The sequence below is a fragment of the Nomascus leucogenys genome, chromosome 13, assembly GCF_006542625.1.
Source record: "Nomascus leucogenys isolate Asia chromosome 13, Asia_NLE_v1, whole genome shotgun sequence".
Lineage (NCBI taxonomy): Eukaryota > Metazoa > Chordata > Mammalia > Primates > Hylobatidae > Nomascus > Nomascus leucogenys.
The window spans coordinates 88,535,689-88,559,432 of record NC_044393.1 but is presented as its reverse complement, the minus strand read 5'-3'; the positions used below and the strand labels follow the sequence as shown (position 1 = coordinate 88,559,432).

At 50.9% G+C, this 23,744-nt stretch overlaps 1 protein-coding gene and 1 pseudogene across 1 annotated transcript; both read right to left on the bottom strand.

Moving 5' to 3' along the window:
* Positions 1 to 1,036: 1,036 nt before the first annotated feature.
* Positions 1,037 to 22,387, bottom strand: CLEC2L (C-type lectin domain family 2 member L). Its single transcript, XM_003261414.4, has 5 exons — positions 21,918 to 22,387; positions 9,328 to 9,402; positions 5,521 to 5,687; positions 3,890 to 3,990; positions 1,037 to 1,785 (listed from the first exon to the last, which is right to left on the bottom strand). Exons 1-5 carry the CDS (start codon positions 22,108 to 22,110, stop codon positions 1,674 to 1,676), a joined length of 648 nt encoding a protein of 215 aa, XP_003261462.2. The 5' UTR covers positions 22,111 to 22,387; the 3' UTR covers positions 1,037 to 1,673.
* LOC101179448 lies at positions 10,680 to 11,995 on the bottom strand (annotated as a pseudogene).
* Positions 22,388 to 23,744: the final 1,357 nt, after the last annotated feature.

Sequence of the window (23,744 nt, the reverse complement as noted above, 5' to 3'; positions counted from 1 at the left end):
AACTGAGAACAGGTGGGAGTGTGGGACTCTCACTGGAGAAGTGGCAGCAGCTGACCACTTCCTCACCCCTCAGCCCCTCACAGCCACCCCTACAGGCCCACCATCACCAGCTGAATTCCCTTAACTACTTTATTGTATACTCAGTTCCCCCACTGGCTTCCCAGTGACAGCAAAATATAAAACCACAAACCACCTGTATTTTATGAAATATCTGGAAAGCACGCAGAAAATGTAACAAACTCAAGTTGGTGGTTTTGTCTGAAGACAATAAAACCAGTACTAGGACTGCGCAGAGCACAGCAGGACCCGGTTTCTCTGAGCTATTTTCTGAAAATGGGCCAGGACCCAAATGCACACACTGGGCTCCCAGGCAGGCCACCCACATCTCATCCGCCCGGGGGCATCAGGAGGCCGGAGAGGCCTGGGCTCCACAGCTGGAGCCTCAAGTGTATGTGGAGGAGAGTGTGGAGCCCCCACAGACCCGAGGGCATTGCCTGCCAACCCCATGCCCCCACTGCTTCCTCCCCAGGCAGATCAAGGGGGAAAGGAAGAGGCCATAAGACTTTCACAAACTCTTTTCCAGCCCAATGTGAACACCACCTAATTTTCCCATTCACTTCATTCCGTCCTGCCCCAATGCAGAATAAACCATCCCTTGACTATGTTCCAGAATGTTCTAGCACTTTCTGAACTGTTTCCTCTGCTCCTTGCGTGCTTCTTGGTGGATTAAGGCCATAGATCCCCCATGCCTGGCATGGTGTCTGGCTTGCGGTAGGTGTGAATAAACGTTTGTCATCTTGAGATGACTAGCAATGAAGGAGCTGGAACGGCCACCTAAGAATACCTTAAAGGCTTAGCAACATGAAACGATGCCCTGAGGCCAGAAGGTGCTTTTTTTCCCACCCTCACACACTGCTATCTGCTGCACTAGAACAGGCGCATTTTGTGGTGGCCCCCACAGACTGGCACCCAGAGATGTGCCCCTCTCTGCCCCTCCCCGAGCTCTGACTCTGGAACAAATGGCGGCAGACTTCTCTGGACACAAGTTATTAACTCTTTATTCCGTTAGTGACCAATACAACAGCACCACGGACACAGCAGGGGCCCTGCCTGAGAACCCAGGCAAGGCAAAGAAGGGGGATGCAGGGGACCTCTGGGGCCCAGGGCTGGCCTGGCCTAGGTGAGGGGGAAGCTTTCCCAGCCTACCTCCGCCCGCAGCCAGGAGAGAAACCACTGGGGAAGCGGGGCTGCTAGGTGAACAGTCAAACCACCTGTCAATGCCCCTCCTTCCCCAGAGCACCAGGGCTGCAGTGAGGAGAGGGCTTCTAGGGGGCTGGAGAGAGATCTGTGGGGTGGCTCAGTATGGACACTGAGCTTCAGAGGGGAGAGTGTCTGTGCGTGTGTGTGCGTATGCATGTGTGTGTGTGTAGGTGAGCAGATGCCTACACTACCTAGCATATGGGATTTAACTGCTGAGCCACACGACCTGCCTGGAGACAAAGGAGGCCAGGAACCAGGGACTCAGAGGGCCAGGGCCTGGGAGAGGGGCCTGGGGCGGAAGCCACCCACCCACCGCTTCGCCTTGCAGAGGGCAGGCGACTCCGCTGGAGGCAGGTCTGGAGCAGATGCCTCCCACAGGCCTGGGGGCGGAGCCACCTCTGGCCCCACCCACCTCACGTATAGGCCATCTTGCTGCACACCCAGGGCCGGGTCATCAGACACTCCGTCGACACCAGCCTGGTGGGCTCCACGAAGACACACTCCCCTGGACCTGCAATGGTGAACCTGTGGCCAGGAGAGAAGACCAGAGGTTTATGATCTGGAACATTCAGCCCAAAACCCAGTGGCAGGGGAGGCCATGGAGGCCCTGTGACCTATCCCTCCCTCACTTCATCACTGGAGCTGCCTTCTAGGACATTTGGGCCTACAGACTGTTCTAGCTTGGCATCCCATTGTCTCCCTACTCTGTGCACCGTAGCTCCAGCCACCCTGGCATGCCGCTCAGACATTTCCTGGACACACATGCACTTCCCCATTCTCCATGTCCTTGCAGGGTCGGCTCACATATCCCAGGCTCCATGGCACCCAGTTCAGGGCCACTCTCTGCCCACCCTACTTCCCCACAGTCCCCTGCCTGCTCTGTGGGGCACTCCCATAGCCCCCTGGGGCCTCTACCTGTCTGTCCACACAGGTCCCCAAAGCAGCCAGCTCCTGAGCAGTGAGTTCTGTGCCCTCTCATCTTGGCTCCCTGCAGTGTGCAGAGTCGAGCACACAAGAGGAGCTCTGCTGAGCTGGCTGAAGTCAGCTACCCTTCACAGGTTAGGGGTAAGCTGCAATAACCCCAATATGGGCTAACTGAGGCTGTGTTGCCCAGGAACTCACTGACATCACACACAGATGTGTGTGGTGGGAGGATTCTCCCCTATGTAAAATCACCCCTTTCCAGCCTCAGAGGTTTCTTCATAGCCTTAGTTTTTCACCCGGACCTCTGATCCCTGCCGAGGCTGGAGGTAGACCCTCACAACAGACGGCACTGGAAGGACCCCAAGAAGGTGTGCAAGGGAAAGAACCTCTGCAGTGTCTGAGAAATGTGGCCAAAGGCCCCTTGGTTGCCAGGTGGTCAGCACACCACAGACCCCAGCCTGCAGGGCTCTGAGAACAAGAAGCTTCCAGAACGGCAGGGAGAGGGGTGCAAAGTGCAAGACCTCCTCAGCCACTCTGAGAGAGCAGACCTGAGAGGGGTACAGCAAAAGGAGTGAGAAAAGGAAGGGGCACTGAGGCCCGAGTAAGGGGCAAAAATGAAGAGTGCTTGAGATAAGGAAAAGGAGGAGGAGGGGAAGCATCATGAATGCCCCTGCCTCCAGGGCTGCCATGGGCGTGACTGCCTAAGCCATCCTCAGCTGGGAGGGCAGCTGATGGCCACCTCTGGCAACCAGGAGGATCCGAGGGTCTCAGATGCCCTTCTGCTTTAGCCCCTGCCTTGGGGACGCTCACGTGTCATCATCATCGGGTTAGGAGCTGTGTTCCCCACCCCACCCCATGCCCTCCGCTGGCACCTCAGAGCCTATTCCTCCAGCCACAGGATCTGTTCTGCGGGTCCCACTCCCCTATACCCGCTTCCCTGCATTTCTCTAGTCCTACACCACTTCCTTCCCCACGCCCCACACAGTCATCACTGTACTGCCACAGCCACACATCTGCCACCCACTCCACCCGTGACCATCGCCCCCACACCACACACCAGACCCGGCATCACACACTCACATCCACACCACTTGAGTCTTACAAAACCGCCACGGCACACACCACCACCTCAGCAGCGCTCCCTCCATCAAGAGATGTGTTCGCCAGTAAAATGTGGCCTAGAACACTCCCAGGTGCCTGCCTTCAGATCGCCTTTCTTCCACAGCTACAGTGCTTAGGGGGCACGTGGCTGCCCAGGACAGAGGCGCATCTCCCATCCTCCCTTGCGGCCAGGTGCGGCCATGTGACTAAGTTCTGGCCCATGGGGTGAGGTCATCCAGGGCCCACCCTCCCGTTCTCTGTCCCGTTCTGTGAATGGGATGTGGTTGTGCCACACTGAGTGGAGCCGACGGGCGCCAGGCTGCACAGATCGCGGACTCAAGGGTGGAGACACCCTGGGCCAGACACCGCGAAGCTCCGATGGCTTTGCAGGGCAGAGCCACCAAGCCAGGCTGGACTTTTATGAGAGAGGGAGAAGTACAGACATTTTCATGGCTGGGTCTCTAGCGCACACTGCTGGACCCCGAGACTAGTCTCTCTAGCTAGCACAAAACAAGGGCTTCTCTCTTCGGGAGTTGTGTCCAGGGGGTGAGTCAGGCCTTTCTCAGTCTAAGCTCGGTGGCCAGAAGATGAAGCCTCAGCTCACGTGTCCGGATCAAACGGGTCCCCGTTGACCCAGTGGAATTCGTCCCCAACTCTGCGTAGTCCAATCCAGGGCTCCCTCCGCGTGAACTTGAACATAAATTCCTGCACCGAGGAAAGAGGGACACCTCAGGGTCAGATGCGGTCTCCTGACCGCCGTCACATCCCAAGACAAACCTCAGCTTGGAAGATACTGGCTCTCGTGATGTACAGATGCCAGGAGAGTGACTGCTGTCTCGCTGCATCCCGAAAGTGAGGAGCTAGGGTTACAGGATCCTCTGCAGTCACGCTGCCAGAGTTCGGCTCCAAGCTGCTGGCTGACCTCACAATTGCCTCCGACAGCTTGAAAGGGACCCTGGCTCTGTGTGCATGCCCACTGGCCAGGAAGACTGTACAGGGCTTGTCCTCCAAGCTCAGCAGGCCAGCATTCCTGATTTGCAGGAAGCTTGGGGATTGCCCACTGGTTGGATGATCTGGGACAAATCTCAATGTTCAGGTTGGTTGTCCTACCTGCAAATTTCTGGGACTTTCCCTGCAGACTGGGGATATCATACTGTGTATGAAAGGCAAACAGAAGTGATTTTTAGATTATCTTCTATTTTGGTTAACACCACTGTTAACCTCAAAGTCCAAAATGGCCAATAGACTCCATTAATTGTGTTTCTTTCACGTTTCTGTTGCTAAAACTGTTTTGGATGTTAAATGAGAGACCATGTCCTGATTTGGATCTTTAGAAAATGACAATGTGTTTTCACATTTCACAATGCATTTATAATTGTAATTCTTTTTTTTTCTTAAGAGACAAGTCTTGTGGCTGGGCGTGGTAGCTCACACCTGTAATACCAGCACTTTGGGAGGCCTAGGCGGGTGGATCACTTGAGGCCAGGAGTTCGAGACCAGCCTGGCCAACAGGGCGAAACCCCGTCTCTACTAGAAATACAAAAAGTAGCCAGGCGTGGTGGCGCCCAGCTGCAGTCCCAGCGACTCAGGAGGATGAGGCACGAGAATCACTTGAACCCAGGAGGCGGAGGCTGCAGTGAGCCCAGACTGCACCACTGTACTCCAGCCAGGGCGACAGAGTGAGACTGTCTCAAAAGAAAAAAGAGAGACAAAGTCTTGCTATGTTACCCAGGCTGGCCTCGAACTCCTGTGATCCTCCTGCCTCAGCCCCCTAAGTAGCTGGGACTACAGGCACACTCCACCATGCCCACCTAATTTTCTTTTTACTTTTTGTAGAGCTGGGGTCTCACTATGTTGCCCAGACTAGCCTCCAACTCCTGGGCTCAAGTGATCCTCCTGCCTCAGCCTCCTGAGTAGCTGGTACTGGAGGTGGATATCACATCACCAGCTTTATAACGTGTACTTCTTATGGTTTATAATACTAAGTGACCTCAACCAGTGGGCCTTGGATTGAAATAGGTGGATTTGACAATGGAAGTGGAAACTGGAGCCACTCATTGACCTGCCCAGACCGTGAGGTCTGCCCACACCCCCAGTGGTTATGCAGCAGGTGGGTGGCTTTGGAGACGTGTCACAGGGAACACTGCATCCTTTAGGGTGTGGCTGTCCCCTAGAGTCAAGGTTGGAGGCCCTGAGGGTCCCTTCCTCCACCCCCCTTCACCTTGGCACACTCACCAGCTCCTTCTGGCTCTGAATCACAGCCAGCACCGCCTCGTGGGTGTGGCAGTACTGCCTGCCTGTGTTCCAGTCTCTGGGTTCCTCGGAAAAGAAGTAGCACTTCCTTCCGTAGAGCAGCCAGTCCTCCGGGCAGGGCGCTTCGCACTTGATGCAGCCCTTGGAAGCTGCAGGGAAGAGACCGGCTCGGCCCTGCCCGCCCCCTGCCCGAGTCCCACTCTGCTTTCTGTGGCTCCCTCCCTTGCCTCAGCTTTGGTGTCCTCCAGGGACATTGCAGACATGGCTGTCCTCTCCTGGTGCCTGGAGGTAAAAGGGTGGCCACTAAATGAATGAGAAAGGGGACTGTGGGAAGCCTGGCAGGGGCGTCACCACGAGGGGAAGTGGCAGCAGGGTAGCCCCTGGGTTAGGATCTCTTCTGTCTCCAAACTCCCAGAGGCATGGAACGCCAGAAACTCAGACTGGGAAGAGGCCTGGCGGCCATGTGTCCTCTCTTTCCAGCTAGGCCAGGTACCAACAGCAGGACAGACTGCCCGCTGTTATTAACCACGCCCATGTTAGCTACCAAGGCTGCCATTCCACCACTGAACTGCTGGGAAGTTCTTTTCATTTTTATTTTTTTAACCCCCTTGCTGTCAGTGTGCATGGAAAGTTCTTAAATGTTGAGTCCCAACCTGTCCCCCTGTGACCTAGACATGCTGGTCTAAGGCCTCTGGAGTGACCCAGAGACACCCGCTCTGTCTTCTACCCCCCTACTCGAAGAAGCACACCAGCCTCCCTCATCCAGGTTGAAACAGATGCCATCTCTCCCATGATTCCTGGCAAGGGTTGCTCTCCATCCTGCCTGCTCACTGCAATGTCCCCATGTTACCACTGAATCGCTGCCACCAGGACAGACCGGGACACATCAGATGTGGCTCTACCAGCAGCAACAGTGACCACCATGCTGTCTTCCAGTTGTCATGGGATCTCCAGTCTGCAGACTGCTTCCACGAACAGATCAGCGGGTATGTGCATACATGGACTTTTCTGGGAAGGAAGCCCGAAGCTTCTCAAAGGGCCTCCTTGCCAAAAGGAATTAATCCACAATCTTAGATTGTTTTCATATGATCTGATTCTAAGCCAGGTCTCCCCCAGTGTCAGAACATGTGAAAATAACTTCTTAAATCCAAATGCAGAACCTTATATTTATTTTTTCCACATTTATCTCATTCACTTTGGCCCATCATTTGAGTTTTTCAAGATACATTTTAATCTTGATTTCTTTCACCCATCTGTCATATGGGATTGTGTTTTTGGATTGTGTCAGCTGCAAATTCCATAAGCGTACTTTTTGTTTGTTTTCATACAAGTGATTGATTAAAATGTAGACCAGGACAGAGCCAAGAACAGGCCTCTGGTACTCAAGCCCCTAGGGATCTCCAGCCACACAGACACCAATTCATTCATCGACACCCCCTGGGCATATATATCTGTTCAGTGAGATGCAAGTCCACCTGGGAGTACTGACCATGGTGTGGCTACATTTCAACTGCCTTTCCGCAAGGATCTCCTAAGAGACTGTTGTGCTTTATTGAAATCATATTAGCCATGTCTCTGGCCTCCCAACCTAGTAAGAGGAGAAAAGGAAACTGATTTAATTTGTAGGAACTACTCCAAGTGAATTTAAGTTAGGCCCAGTGGTTGCCTTTTTTGTTTGTTTGTTTTGTTTTGTTTTGTTTTGTTTTGTTTTGAGGCGGAGTCTCTTCTGTCACTCAGGCTGGAGTGTGTGGCACAATCTCAGCTCACTGCAACCTCTGCCTCCCAGGTTCAAGTGGTTCTTCCTCAGCCTCCCGAGTAGCTGGGACTACAGGTGCACACCACCATGCCCAGCTAATTTTTGTATTCTTAGTAGAGAGAGGATTTCACCATGTTGGCCAGGCTGGTCTCAAACTCCTGACCTCAAGTGATCCACCCACCTTGGCCTCCCAAAGTGCTGGGATTACAGGCTTGAGCCAATGCACACGGCTGCCATATCCATTTCTAAACACTCAGAACCCCTCTCCTTGTCGTACAAGCCCTATAGGGGAGGGTTTGGTAAAAATTGATCATACTGGTGGACTTTTCCCCCATTTTGTGGATTCCACCTCTGGTCTTATGGCATTTCTCAAAGATTAAAGACAGAGGCACTAAAATCATTTTTGCAAACCCTTCAGAAGCTACAATACACTTGTATTTGAATCTCTTAAAAGGAATCAGATTCCCTGTTCATATAGCCTCACATGGTCTTAGTTGCAGTTTCTACCTTTTTCATTTATCCAGCCCTTTCAGTTCCACACACACTCTGTTTCTCAGGCCTCTCCCACTTAGAATATTCTATTCCCTTGATGGGGTCCAGAATATGCCACCCTAAAATATGCCACTTTGACATATGGATCATTTTAAGCTGAAGGCAATTCAGAATCAACAGGAAGGGTTCTCTGCCCTCTCATCTGCCTAAAAGTAGGGCATAAATTTCCCTTTGGGGAAGGTGCTGCCCTACTCCTCACTCCCCATCCCTCACCCCATACCCTCTCATACCCCCACTGCCCACCCTAAACCAGGGAGGGAAGAGTGACTCATCATCAAACATGCCAAGGAATCAACACCAGGATTAGTTTGCATAAGCAAACCTTACCCAAATAGCCTTTATCTCCCATTGTTCCTCTATATATTTCCTAGTTACTTCCTTCAATTTACCAGCCCTTGAAACCCAAGCCCTCTTTCATTTGTTAAAAAGGTATATAAGCCCCTGAGTCTAAATTCTTCTTTGAGTTTCACTTATTATCTGTGAACTCCCATGAACATTAATATTAATAAACATTGGTTACCTTTTCTCCTGCTAATTTGTCTTTGATAGTTTAATTTACAGGCCCCCAGACACTGAACTTAAGAGGGCAGAGGAAAAGTTTTTTCCTCCCTAGCACTCTCTACCTCCTAATCTCTGGAAAACTCCTATTCATTCTCCAGGGTTCAGTGCACATGTTTTTTCCTTCTGGGAAGCCACTGGGCAGTAATACCTCTATTATTGCACTTACCCCTGGACAGAGGAGACAATGTTATATTTGTCTTCTTTTTAACTCTAGCACTTAGCCCAGAGCTTAACACACAGCAGCACTCAATAAATGTTTGCTGACTGAATGTGATCTTTTTTTTTTTTTTTTGACATGGAGTTTTTCTCTGTCGCCCAGGGTGGAGTGCAGTGGCGCGCGATCTCAGGTCACTGCAACCTCTGCCTCCCAGGTTCCAGTGATTCTCCTGCCTCAGCCTCCAACTAGCTGGGATTACTGGCACCCACCACCATACCTGGCTAATTTTTGTACTTTTAGTAGAGACAGGGTTTCACCATGTTGGCCAGGCTGATCTCAAACTCCTGACCTCAGGTGATCCACCCACCTCAGCTTCCCAAAGTGCTGGGATTACAGGCATGAGCCACTGCGCCTGGCTGAATATGATCCTTAAAGGTCCTTATTCCCAAACCGTCTCCTCCAAGAAGCACTGTCTTCCTAACCTACCCCAAGTTTGTTCTGAGTTCTCACAGCACTTACAAAATAATACCAAAGTAACATCTCCACTCTACTTGCATGGCTTGATAAAGGGGACATGTATAGTCTGTGTGTGAATATATTATTTTAAGCTAAAATCTCAACAACTGACACTATGTATTTTCTACTTACTTAGTCCCCCACAGGATTCTTGGAATGTCTAGAGTCTTTCTTTAACTAATTAGATGTGCTTTTAACAAGGAGCGTGCAAACTGACTTGCATAAATGCTCTGACATGCATGCTCACCCAAGATGCTCATCACCACCAAGATGGCGAACAGAAGGACCGCGATGGCACCCAGCAGGAGGCGTGTGGTGGTGTCTAGGAGAAGAGAGAGGGGTTCAACATCCCACCCCCCATCCCACCGCCAGTCCCACCGCCAGCCCCACACCCTGCTAATGAGAAACAGGGGGAGGTAGAGCCCAGCAAGCTGTGTTTTGTTGTTGTTGTTGTTTTGAGATGGGGTTTCACCATGTTGGCCAGGTTGGTCTCGAACTCCTGACCTCAAATGATCCACCCGCCTTGGCCTCCCAAAGTGCTGGGATTACAGGCGTGAGCTACCACACCCGGCCAACAAGCTGTGTTTAAACAAGCCCTCCAGGTGATTCTGATGCAGGCTGGAGTTTGCGATCCACTGCTGTAGAGCGCAGCTCAGATTCTGTGACTTCCCCGGCTTGAAACCCTCCCTGCTGGGCTACCCACTGCTCACAAAATCTTCAGTGATGGTCAGAGCTTTCCACCTTGAATCTCCTGCCGCTTCTCTATGCGGTCGCAGGTTTCAGCCACATGGGTTCCTCAAAATAACCCATTCAACCCTCACAGCCCTGCTACTGAATCTCTGCTCCCGAAGTCTCCTCCTCCACGTCCTCCATAGATACTTCCTAAAATTCGCCCACCTCTACACCATCCATCCTCTTCCTGATCCTCTGGGTTCTCTCTTTGTTATTTTCATGTATTTATTTTATTTTGTTATAATTTAATATTCTCATTTTATATTTAATGAGATAACCCTTTTAGAATTTAAGCATAGGGTATTTTAAGCATTTTAAAAATTGTGATGAAAATATATAACATAAAATTTGCGATTTTAACCATTTTTTAGTGTACGGTTAGTGGCATTAAGTACATTCACAATGTTGTGCAACCATCATCACTGTCTGTTTGCAAACTTTTTCATCATCCCAGACAGGAGTTCTGTCCCCTTAAACAACTCCTATCCCCTCCTCTCCCCAGCCTCTGGCAACCACCCTTCTACTTTCTGTCTCTATGAATTGGACCACTCTAGGAATTTCATATAAGAGGAAACATCCAGTATTTGTCCTTTTGTGTCTGGTTCCTTTCACAGATTGTTTTCAAGGCTCATCCATGTTGTCACATATGTCAGAACTTCATTCCATCTTAAGGCTGAATAATGTTCCATCGTATAGCAAGACCACGTTGTGTTTATCCATTCATCTGTTGGTAGACATTTGGGCTGTTTCCACATTTTGGCTATTGTGAATAATGCAGCTATGAACATGGTGTATGAGTATCTGTTCAAGTCCTTGCTTTCAATTCTTTTGGATATATCCTTAGGAGTGGACTTGCTGGATCACATGGTAGGTTTTTTGTTGTTGTTGTTCTTTTGTTTTGTTTTTTTTACTAAAGAACACTTATTTATTTTTACCAAAATTTTATCTTGAGGACATGGCTAAACTGCGTTTCCATCCCCCACCGCATCTTGAAGAAGGGTTACTACAGTGAATGTTATAAAGTAGATATAAACAGTTGAAGGACTGGAACCAACATTAACTGACGAAGAACAACTTCCATGTAAATCATCATAAAAATGTTTAAGTAAAAAAAAAGAAACAAAAGAAAAAAAGAGGGGGCAACGGGGGGTTCCGACTGAACAAGATCCTCACATTTCATCTAATACAGCCAATCTTGGCTAGAGTATAACAAAGTGGAAGCAGGATTACTATGATACAAAACTTCCGCTACAGCACACTGTACACATCTGTGTTCCAAGCCCACCCCCAACCCCTCTAATGCTTCCAATACAATTATTTATTAGCCTGTTGAGCCTGCCGACGAAGAAGCATGTAGATCTTCTCTTTAATCCAGTCTTTTTTTATAAGGCTGGTATGTCTGGGTATCAGCTCGGTAAACCAGGCAGCTGAGGTCTGCCAGATCATTGATGAAATCAAACAACTGACTGATGTCATATGTGATAGAGGGACTGTTGGGATTCATTCTTTTCACATGTCTTCATACATTTTACAAACGCCTTCCATGCATTCATTCACAGATTCGTAGTCAGCATAAGTTCTGCCTTCTGGCCTCTTGGTAGTCTGTACCAGCAAAATGGTGTGAGACATCGCGCCAAATTCTTCGCTACAGACGCTGCCGACACCACCGCCGCTACCGGTAGTTCTTTCTGAGGAACCACTAACTCCATCATTGGTTGCATAATTTTACATTCTCACCAGCAACAGACGAGGGTTCCAGTTTCTCCACATCCTCACCAATACTTGTTGGTTTGCATTGTTTTGATTACAGCCCTCCTAGCAGGTGTGAATTCCCTTAACAATTTTGTTTGGATTTTTTTTTTATCATCTTAACCATTAAGTGCACAGTTAAGTATAGTTACATTGTTGTGCACCCATTTTGAAAGTGTTTTTTCAGTCAATGTTATACATAAATCATAGATGAAAACAGTGCCTCTGCAGCTCAATGTTTGTCTGTAAACTGTTACTTGTCCATCATGATATAAGTGCCAAAATTGAGAGGAAGAATCTGTAGCAATTCAGCATTACCCGACATCCAAGTGCCTGTTGCTAGTTATTCATTTGTGTTACATTTTACAAAGGATTTTGAAAAGAAACCTGTTTCCTTCACCAAGGATAGTCTGAAAAGCACAGATTTAAGGAATCGAGAAATTCTAAAAGGCTTCATTTAAAAAATAATAGTACGGAGCACAGTGGCTCACACCTGTAATCCCAACACTTTGGGAGGCTGAGGCAGGCAGATCACTTGAAGTCAGGAGTTCGAGACCAGCCTGGGCAACATGGTGAAACCTTGTCTCTACAGAAATTACAGAAATTAGCCGGGTGTGGTGGTGTGTGCCTGTAATCCCAGCTACTCGATAGGCTCAGGCAGAAGTATCGATTGAACTCAGGAGGCAGAGGTTGCAGTGAGCCAAGATCGCATCAGTGCACTCCAGTCTGAGCGACAAAGCGAGACTCTGTCTCCAAAAACTAATAATAGTAGTAATAACATTGCTTCTTCCCCAAAGCCAGCCACTTTCAACTCTTTTAGCTGACTCTTTTGGTATTAGCTCCAAATTTCTAAGTGCCATGTGTACGTAAATACTTCTAGATTTTTTTCTGTTTTAGATATAATTTATTGACTTTACATTATAATGATGCAGACTTAATTCTCTGCATTACCATTCTACCCTGACCACTCAGTCCCTGCCCTCTCAATATCATAGTTTGTATTAGCTTGATACTTCGGTGTTATATTCTTAGCTCAGCGTAAACAGTACTCTCAGCAAAGCCATGCTGTGTGCTATGATCATTTGCATAGAACTTCTTGTTTCCCTGTTAATCCTGGTCTTCTTTTCCCTTTGCTCAGTTTCTGTATGTATATCATTATTTCAACACCAAAATGCCTCTTTCATGATGAGACAAAATCGGAATCACTCTTTCACTTTGGTCTTAGTTCAGTCTGCTATAACAAACTGTCATAGACTGGGCGGCTTAAACAACAGACATTTATTTCTCCTAATAGTTCTAGAGGCTGGATCAGGGTGCCAGCATGGTCAGGTTCTGGTGGAGGCCCATTTCCTGGCTTGCTGACAGCTGCTTTCTTACTGTGTCCTCACATAGCGGAGAGAGGAAGTTCTGGTGTCTCTTCCTTTTCTTATAAGGGTACTAATTCCATCACGGGAGCTCTACCCTCATGACCTCATCTAAACCTAATTACCGCTCAATTACCCACCTCAATATCATCACGTTGGAGGTTAGTGATTCAACCTATAAATTTGTGGAGGAAACCAACATGCAGGCCATAACGACCATCTTGAAGAAATGTCCCTTGGAACTTTCTGACCTGCTCGAATCTGACTAGTTGCCTTCTAAGCCCAGCTGCCATCCAGGGTCTCCCCACACCAGCAGCCTGAGGATTTCTCTGCCTCTCTCCTATGTTGGCTCCTCTGTTCCTTTTCTCCCATGTCTTCCCCTCCCTTGGTTTACTCCCTCATCTTGGTGAAGCACATCATCCAATGGCTGCCTGAGGAAGGGTAGAGCAAAACCACTGCACTGCACAAATCCGAGGAGCAAAGCTTCTCATTGTGTTCCATGGTGAACTGGTGAATGTTGCCCATGGAATTGTGAACTCAGAGGACTGAGTATTACAGATCAAGAATAATTTTCCTTCAGAATTTTGAAGGTATTACTTAATTGTCTTCTAGCTCCATTGTTGCTTTTGAAAAGTCTAGATCCATTCTCACCCATGATCCTTTTCAATTGCTTAATTATTTTCTTTCTAGATGCTTTTACGGTCTTCATTGCACAATGTTCTAAAATTTCATCACTGCATGCCATGCCTTGGTTTGGTCTGTTTCATCTACTCTAGTAGGCCCTTTCAATTCGGAAAGTGATGTTTTTCAGTTCCAGGAAATTTTTTTTCATTTTCCTTTTCTTTCTTTTTTTTTTTTTTTTTTTTTTTTTTTTTTTTTTTTTTTTTTTTGAGAGAGAGTCTTCCTCTGTTGCCCAGGGTGGAGTGCCATGGCATGACCTCAGCTCACTGCAACCTCCACCTCCCGGGTTCAAGCAATTTTCCTGCCTCAGCCTCCCAAGTAGCTGAGATTACAGGTGCCTGCCATCACACCTGGCTAATTTTTTGTAATTTTAGTAGAGATGGGGTTTCACCATGTTGGCCAGGATGGTCTTGAACTCCTGACCTCAGGTGATCCACCCGCCTCGGCCCCCAAAGTGCTGGGATTACAGGGGTAAGCCACCATGCCCAGCCAGGAAATTTTCTTTAATTATATTATTGATGATTTCTTCTCTTCCATGTTTTGTTTTCTTTCTGGAAGTCATAGTCTTCAAATGTTGGATCTCTTAGATTGGTCCTCCAAATTTCTCATCTTATTTTCCCCTCTTGTTTGCTATATCTTTGCCTTTTTGCTCTATTTCCTGGAACATTTTCTCAATTTTATCATCCTACTCTTCTACTGAGTTCTTAATTTCTGTGACTATATTTTTAATTTCCAAGGTTTGTTTGGTTTTGTTGCTGCTGCTCTATGAATACCCCCTCTTAAAGAATCCTATTCTTGTTTTAATGATGCAATACTTTCTCTTATCTCTTCTCTCTGAAGATATGACTGACAGGTTTTTTGGAGGGGTGGGGGAATGAGCAGAAAAATTATTTCTCCCTGTATAACCTCTGTTTTGGTCTTGAGCTTCCATGTTAGAGACTTTCCTCAGGGGTCTGGGGACCACAGTTATCTGTTCATGATTAAGGCAGGAAGACTAATGAGTTCATTGGAGCCTCCAAGCCCATAGATAGGGGCTTATTAACTGTGGGGGACACAGTAGACTGATTTGGCTGGGCTGATTCTTGGGATTCTCTGAATGCTAATTTCATTATGTTTTTCCTCTTGGACAGATGACAGTCCATGGAGGAGGCTTTTCTGTTTTCTCCCCAGGAGAATACAGGGCTAGCTGAGGGAAGAGGCTGGGACACTGTCCTCAGCATTCAGTATGTAAATGTTGGCTTAGTTGCTTGTTCTCAGGGTGGTGATGTCTAGAGGCCTTCCTTTTTTTTTTTTTTTTTTTTTTGAGACAGAGTCTCGCTCTGTCGCCCAGGCTGGAGTGCAGTGGTGCGATCTCGGCTCACTGCAACCTCTGCTTCCTGGGTTCAAGCAATTCTCCCACCTCAACCTCCTGAGTAGCTGGGATTATAGGCGCCCACGACCACACCTGGCTAATTTTTGTAATTTTAGTAGACATGGGGTTTCACCATGTTGGTCAGGCTGGTCTCAAACTCCTGACCTCAGGTGATCCGCCAGCCTCGGCCTCTCAAAGTGCTGGGAGCCACCATGCCCGGCTGAAGCCCTCTTTCTTGAGAGATTTCACCTCAGGTTCCTACCAGGGCTGGGGAGAATCTGTACAGAATGGGAATCTAAATCCTCCTTAAAGAAATTTACACCAGTCCTCCTGTTCTCAGCCCCATCTTCAAGCACTGCCACCAACCCCTGAGCCTTAGAGGTCCTCCCGTGAGGCTCAGGTGGCTCCTCTGCTCTCTGGACTTTCTCAGTTGGGGTGAAGTCAGTTACCATTTATCCACTTGTTCCCTAGCTCTCTATTTTGTTGCTATTTTCTCTCTTGTTCTTGTCCTTATGGCCTTTTAAAAATCCCCTTGCTGTTTGGTTTGGTTTAGTTTGGTTTTTTTATTTGAGTCGGAGTCTTACTCTGTCACACAGGCTGGAGTGCAGTGGTGCAATCCCGGCTCACTGCAACCTCCGCCTCCCGGGTTCAAGCAATTCTCCTGCCTCAGCCTCCTGAGTGGCTGGGATTAGAGGCACGTGCCACCATGCCTGGCTAATTTTTTTTTTTTTTTTTTTTTTTTTTTTTGGCTCACTGCAACCTCCACCTCCCAGGCTCAAGTGATTCTCCTGCCTCAGCCTCCCAAGTAGCTGGAACTATAGGTGCACACCACCACGCCTGGCTAACCTATTGTATTTTTAGTAGAGTTGGGGTTTCTCCATGTTAGCCAGATTAGTCTCACACTCCTGACCTCAGGTGATCCGCCCACCTCGGCCTCCCAAAGTGCTGGGATTATAGGCGTGAGCCACTGCGCCCGGCCCCTTTACTGTTGTATTAGTGGGCTTCTGAAGGAAAAAAGAAAAAATGCATGTGTTCAGTTCGCCATCTTGACCTGCAAGTCCAACAAACATTTCCAGTCTTTCCTATTGGCAAGGTCTATGTTGGCAAGTGACCAGGAGTCCTGGGTGGGTAGCTTCAGACATGGTAAGAGCAGAGGCTTCAGCCTGCACTGGAGGACTGGGCTCTCTGTTCCTGCTCTGCTGTCCTTGGTGGCAGCTTCATCACACTTTCCTGGAGCTACAGGATGGCTGCCTATGGTGAGCATGCTGAGTGCATCCTTCTTCTCCCTTCTATTAGCCTCTTCTCTATCATTGATGCTGTAATCCTTTGTGCACTGAAGATAAGAGCATAACATCTGACATCACTTTGCCTGGGTTCAAATCCTAGCTCTGCCACTTTCTAGATGTGTATGGATGGTAAAGTTTCTTAGCCTCTATTGTAGTTCATTTTCCTCATCTTGAAAATGAGGTAATGATAATATCTACCTGTCTCTTAGAGAGTTATAGGAATTCAGTATACAGTGCTTAGCACAGTGCCTGGCGTGCTAAACTCTATTCAATCAACTCGCGGTGATTACACAGGCCATCAGTGTGATGATGACCATCAGCCCTAGGCTCCTTTGGGGTAAGGGCTGTGCTTTACTCACCTTCAGATTCCCTGAAATAGGGCTGCGTCATTGCCCTGCACGTTACAGAGCACCCACTGGGACTCAAAAACTATGGGAGAAATTTAGTTACACCAAATGACAACATCCTTGGTCAACTTTAAATTCAACTGAATTTGTAGGAAAGACCACACAGGGAAGAGGGATCGGTAGATGTATCTGCAGCACTGCCAGACCTGAGGTGCCTCTTCATTATGTCTCAGGGATAATTTTTTTTTTTTTTTTTTTTTTTTTTTTTTTGAGACGGAGTCTCACTCTGTCACCCAGGCTGGAGTGCAGTGGCGCAATCTCGGCTCACTGCAAGCTCCGCCTCCCGGGTTCACGCCATTCTCTTGCCTCAGCCTCTCCGAGTAGCTGGGACTACAGGCGCCTGCCACCACGCCTGGCTAATTTTTTGTATTTTTAGTAGAGACGGGGTTTCACCATGGTCTCGATCTCTTGACCTCGTGATCCGCCCACCTCGGCCTCCCAAAGTGCTGGGATTACAAGCGTGAGCCACCGCGCCCGGCCTTTCAGGGATAATTTCTCTAGATGCTGCACTGGACCATGCTTCCTCTGACCTCTGCAGGGGCTCCTTCCTTGCCTCTTCTAGTGTCCAGTGGTTGCTGACGGACTTTGGCACTCCTTGGCTTGCAGCCACATCAGTCCAATCTCTGCCTTTATCATCACATGGTATTCTCTCTGTGTGTCTTATGTCGTTCAACTATGTCCCCACCCAGATCTCATCTTGAATTGTACTTCCCATAATTCCCATGTGTCATGGGGTGGGAGGTAATTGAATCATGGGGGCAGGTTTTTCCCAAATCATGCTGTTCTTGTGATAGTGAGTAAGTCTCACAAGATCTGATGGTTTTATAAAGGGCAGTTACTCTGCACACACTCTCTTGCCTGCCACCATGTAAGACGTGTCTTTGCTCCTCCTTCACCTTCCTTCATGATTGTGAGGCCTCCCCAGCCATGTGGAACTGTAAGTCCATTAAACCTCTTTCCTTTATAAATTACCCAGTCTTGGGTATGTCTTTATTAGCAGTGTGAGAACGGACTAATACAGTGCCCTTGTCTTCATGTGACCATCTTCTTATAAGGATGCCAGTTCATATGGGATTACGGCCCACCCTACTCCAGTCTGACCTCATCTTAACTACAAATAATCTGCCAGACTGTATTTCCATATGCGGTCACATTCAGAGGTACCAGAGATTAAGACTCCAATATCTCTTTTTTGGTGGGGACACAATTCAACTTCTAACAAATGTCTAACTCATTACTTGTTCCCCACTATGCCGTGGCCCATATTAGATGGCGTTTAAGGGTGTAGTTTATTTAGGTTTCTAAATGTGTGTGATTTCACCTAATATTAGAAGGAACAACTGAAAAAACCTGACTCCCAGGCCCAGACAAAGCTCCCATCATCCTCACACTCATATCCCAAAAAAGGCCCATGCTGCTGTCTCTAAGTCATCAGGGACACAGCCTGGCAAGCATAATCTTGGTAGTTAAAAACTACCAAATGTGAAGTTTGGTAATTTTTAAATTTTTAAGAGGCTAAAAGCATGTGTGTGGTTTTGATCAGGAAGTTGTGGGTTTATGCCTAATCAAGAAACTTTCAACATTAAAAATTTAGAATCGGTGAGCACTGAAAAATCTATAGGCTGAGGCATGCAGGCTCACTCTGTCCCCTCTCCCGTACCCCCAGGCCACTCTGCCCCACTGCCACTCTCAATGCCAGAAATATCCCCATCTTGAATCATCTCTCTTGTTCCCAGAACCCAGGCGGGCTCTCCGGGTCACCTTTTCTAGCCTTATACCCCAGGCTGGAAGGAAAGGTTCATATCTACAGTGAGAGAAAAGACTTGATTAAGGCAACTTCTGTTTGGCTTCCTGTTTATAAAGCTAGTTATTCATCTCAGAAAAGTCTTAAAGATCCGGGCTGTAATCCCAGCTTTCTGCTTTAAGAAGCGCTCTGACTCATTTAACCCATAAGGAGGGAAACGTCAATGCTGGAGGTGGCAGGGTTGTGTGGGGAGCAGAAGGAGGAGAACGTGTGTGTGGGAATTTGATGGTCCCCAGCTAGCCTCACCAAGGCTGATGTCCTTGGCCATGCAGGAAGGGGTCAGAGCCTTCACAACAGGGCTTTCATGTGTTAGCAACCAAGGATGTCCTTGGGCAAGACACTTAGGCTATCAGTCTCAGTCTTGGCTCCCTCATCTATGAAACAGAACACTCACCAGCCCCCTGCAAGGGGAGAGGTGAGGACTGAGATGATGACTATGAAAGCCCCAGCACGGCTCCAGCACGGCTCCAGCACGGCTCCAGCACGGCTCCAGCACGTAGCGGGTGCTTGATGTGCGTTGGGCACATGGTGATAAAGGAGCAGAGACTTCTTGGAGGGTTCAGCTCAGTCAAGTCAGAAAATGTCCCATTTCTCTCAAGACAAGTGCTTGGCTAAGCAGGGGCAGCATAACCCTGGGTCCCCAAAGGATAGATCCCTCCTCTCGTTGACAGTGTTTCATTACCTGAACTCTGGACTCAGGTTTGGGGTGGGAAGCAGAATCAAGGGAGGCTGACCAGAAGTCCAAGTGCTGCAGTTAGGCCTGGGCTCCCCCAGCAGGGGCTGCAGGAGGCCAAGCCAGACAGCTGGGAAGAGGAGTCACTGTACACACAGCCCACACTCCAGGGCCTCTGTCTACCTGAGAGGTAGAAATCCTGACCTGACTTAGCAGATGAGGAAGCAAATGGTCCAGGAAGTTGGAAAGCCCGCCAGCCTGTGGCAATGGAAGGCTCTGCCCCAGCTTTACCAGATGCTCTGCTCCCCGCACCTCCCCACACTGCCTCAGTCCCTGTCCTGGAACCTCTGAGAGAACACAAATGTGCCCAGGACCCAGAATGGTACCCGGATGTTGCAGAAAGAATGAATGTATGATGGAGACCAGTACGAAAGCCAGCACTGGGCCAGTGCAGCAGCACCCTGGAGAGGAGCAGCCGTGCTCCATGAGCTCCTTTCTTCTAGGTCCTCCAGAAGAGGACCTCTCCTTCCGTCTGGGTCCTCCAGACCTGTCTCTCTCTACCCTGCCCCACCCCAGTACTCCAGGGCTCAGTTCCTACATGGGACAGACTAGCTCTGGCCACCTGGCCCGGAACAGGTCGTGCTCTGGGTCTGGGACACCTTTCCCTCTGTCTCCTCTCAGGCTCCTTTCCCAGGCTCCTCTCAGAAGAGAGGAGCTTGGGGGCACCCAAGTAGACCTTCAGAGAACTGGCAGAAGGGAGACCCCTGGCCAGACTCAGACTCCAGATCCTAAAACTCCTACGGGAAAAGTCCGTAGGCCCGAGATGCTGAGCGCCCAAGGACCACAGGCCATCAGGAGTGGGACTGCTCCTGGGGAGACCAGGGGAAGGAGGGGGAGGGGACTGCAGGTGGCATGAGTCAGAGAGCAAGGCAAGGCAGGGGGCCATGGTGAGGCAAGGCTGGACCACACGAAGATGCTAAGCATGGGAGCCGGCTTGACTCAGGGCCCCAGGCAGCCTCTGGGTGACCTTCCAGCTTGGTGTGTGGTCTCTTCTGCAGCCTGACTGGCAGGTGGGTAGCCCAGCCACAGTGGGGAGGAGGAAGCACAAGGGGGTGGAAGTCAGGGCAGGAGGTGGACAGGAACAGCAAGCAGGAGGCATTAAAGGGCCACAGCAGCCCAGAAGCAGCCCTACCATGGGGGCTGGGGTTAAGGTTAGGGCAGACCCTTCAGAAATGCTGACGAATAAATGAATGAAGAAACACAGGCAAGAGGAGGGAACAACTTCAAGAAATAGCTTTGGCAGGAGTGAAGCGTGGGAACACAGGGCCACTCCAACAGTAAAGCCGGAGACAGCGTCACAGGGGGGTGTCTGACCACCTCCATCCATTCCACACAACTCTTCACAACCCACAGCTCTGCTACAGCTCTTCCCCTCGGTGACGCAACATCTTCGCCTCCTCTGTCCCTGCCACTGCCTGGTGGTCCAGCTTCAGAGTCTGCACAGCCCTTCCTCGGACAGTGCACGTCCCCTGCCCCACAGCCTTTGTGCAGAAGGCTGGCATTACCATCCCCACGTCGCCATCCTCAGCAGCCCCATGACCTGTCTTGGCCCAGGTGCTGGTCATGTCCCTCCTGGTCCACTGCCCCACCCCCTCCCTGACCTTGAGCCTCGGTCCCACCCCTCTGGGCCACCATCAGTCTTCCAAGGGCAAACCCACCGTCTCCACCCCTCAGTGGCCCCTTCAGAGCGAAGTCCAAGCTCCTGGGCAAGGCCTGGCTGACCCTTCACCGTCTGGGTCCTTCAGGCCCGTCTCTCTCCACCCTGCCCCATCCCAGTACTCCAGGGCTCAGTTCCCACATGGGACAGAGTAGCTCTGACCACCTGGCCCGGAATACGTCATGCGCTGGGTCTGGAACACCTTCCCCTCTGTCTCCATGCCCGCTAAGAGGTCACCTACTCCTGGGAAGCCCTCCTTTTCTGACACTGCCTCCCTAAGGATGGGTGATCCAGGCTCCGGGCTTCCCTAGATAATGCTGCCCAGGTCCTCCTTGTCCTTGGATTCAGGGTGCCAGGAGCACCCTGAGAAGCACCCAAAGGGCCAGCCACCCTCTCACCAACTCCTGCATCTTCCACACCATACGCCGCCGGCGGCAGCTAATACAAGTTTCCTAAAAGAGCTCATGAACTTGAAATCAATTCTCTACTTGGGTTACTGCCCCCGAGGCAGGCCAGGGGTCCCTCCATGAGGCAGTCTGATGGAGGAGTAGGTGTGACCCCTGATCTTGCAAGGAAGAGCCTCTCATGGATTCTCCACCCCTGCCCTGCCCTCCCCACATGCCCCACCACCACGGGGTCCCCGCGGCTCTCACAGGGGCGGGCACCACCTCTGGGGTCTCCAGCTTTCTTACTTTACTCGAAGCGTGTTCACGGCCACAGATTCTGCCACCCTCTCAACACGCCTGTCAGGTGGGTGTCAGGCAGTGGCTGTCCCCTTCATGCGTGAGGAGACGAAGGCTCAGAGCGTGAAGCCCGCTCCAAGGTCAGACAGGGAGTCGCAGCAGAGGCGGGGTCGAGGCTGTGACTCGCGGTGGCCCCCGGTTCCCTCCCACCCCACCCCACGAACCGGCGTCTGGCCACCCTGAAATGAATGACTCCGCCGCGTCCCGGCGCCGCGCTCCTAGCGCTCCCCTCCGGGACAGCGGCCAAGGTGACTCTGACCGCCTCCGGGTCCCGGGTCGGGCCTGAGCAGGGGTCCCTGGGCCAGGAGAGGGAGGCCGCTCCGCGCTTACCCTCCAAGGCCGCCTTCCAGCTGGTGCTGCCCTCGTAGCCCGACCCGGATCGCCGCAGTAGCCCCTCAGGGCCGCGGGCCTCAGCCTCTGCGGGCGAACGCGGCCTGGGGGCGGCGGGGGCGGGCACCGGGCGCGCGGCGAGGGGCGGCGGCGGCGGCCGGGCCCGCGAGGGGGGCTCCCGGGCCGGCTCCATGCGGGGCGCTCCGCCGCGCCGCACCCGCGCTCCTGCACCGGGGTGCGGGGCCCAGCCCGACGCGCACTCGGCGCTCCGCGCGCCCTGCGGGCCCCCCAGGCCGGCCTCGGGTGGGCTAAGACCGGCGCTCGCAGGCCGGGGCTAAGCCCGGCTCCCCGCGCCGGAGCCTCTGCGCCGGGTGCCGCCGCCGTGCGCTCAGCCCCTACCCCGCCGAGCCGCAGCCTCCACGCACAGCCGGGCTGGGGAGGAGCGCGAGGCGGCGCGCGGGAGCCGTGAGCTGTGGACCCGGGCGGGGCGGGGCGGGGGCGGAGAGGGAGGAGGAGCGGGGACAGCCGGGTCCCCGACCCCGCCACCTGGGCTGGAGGCCGGTTGCTGCCGGGCTGGGAGCGCAGTCTTGGAGCCGGGAGACCTGGTTCTAACTCAGCTCCACCTCCCCAGCCGCCTGCTCATCATCTGTGAAAATGAGAATAAAGTTCACGGGGACAGTTCAGAGAGGCTCAGGGAAGATGAGCGCATTTCTTCCAGGCTGCCGTGGAGCCAGAGCAGAGTGGTAGGGACTGTGACTTTTCCCCCAAATTCTGGATAAAGGAGAGAAGCGTCCGAACGATGAGCACAGAGAGAGTGGAGTCTAAAGGAGCGAGCGAAGCGACGTTGCAGATTCAGTTAACATTTATTGAGCACCTACTAAGCGCCAGGGACTTTCACATATATTAGCTGACAATGCCCCCAGGTGAGGCTGAGAAGTGGAATTTTGAGGTCAAGGACATTTCCGAAGGCGGCGTCAGGCAGGTGTGTGCTTGGCAGGTGTCTGACTCCCCGGCCAGGGCTCCCACCGGAGCCTTCACTGGCCCCTTGCCTCAGCTGACCTCGCGTCGCCTGAGGACCCACGCCTCCAGCCCTGATCCTCTTTCCTCCCCCACCATTCTCAGTCCCCCCTATGGTTCCTGTCTCAGTCTACAGTTCCTCATCCCCAGCTCCTCCTGCTCCCTCCCCCAAATCCAATAGGCCACTGACTCCTGTGAATTCTCCCTTTAAAAATATTTTTATTTTTATTTTTTGAGACAGGGTCTCGTTCTGTAGCCCAGGCTGGAGTGCAGTGTCGAAATCACGGCTCACTGCAGCCTCGGCCTCCTGGGCTCAAGCGATCCTCCCACCTGGGTCTCCCAAAGTTCTAGGATTGCAGGCGTGAGCTGCGGTGCCTGGCCCCTTTTAAACTCTTAGTCTGCCCATTGCACTCCATCCCTCTAGCCACTGGTCAAGTACAAGCCAACGCCTTCTCTTGCCCGACCACAGCAGCAGCCTTCTAAGGGGTCTCACAGCCTCCACTCTTGCTCCTTCCTATCCAGCCCCTCCCCATCTGCACCCACAGCATCTCCCTAAAGTGCAAACTCACCACTCCTTCAGGGGTCCCTTTACCTGTGGATTAAGGCCATCTTTTTACACGGCCTCAAGGTCCCTCATGGTCGAAGTCCTGCTCCTACCTAAGGCTTCCTCTCCTCCCACCCCTTCTCCGCCAGCCCCAGACACACCCAACTATTCTGACTCTTTCCTCTGGGCCTTTGAACACTGTCTTCCTTCTGCCTGGAACACATCTCCTCCTTGGTCCTTCTAACCCCTCCTTGTAGCCCCCATGC

Excerpts from the sequence above, each read along its gene's own strand:
- CLEC2L (XM_003261414.4), bottom strand. The coding sequence starts at position 22,110 with ATGGAGCCGGCCCGGGAGCCCCCCTCGCGGGCCCGGCCGCCGCCGCCG. Across the intron at positions 5,688-9,327 it reads GGTGGTGATGAGCATCTTGG|CTTCCAAGGGCTGCATCAAG; the intron begins GTGAGCATGCAT and ends TCTTCCCTGCAG. Across the intron at positions 1,786-3,889 it reads GACCCGTTTGATCCGGACAC|GTTCACCATTGCAGGTCCAG; the intron begins GTGAGCTGAGGC and ends TCCTGGCCACAG.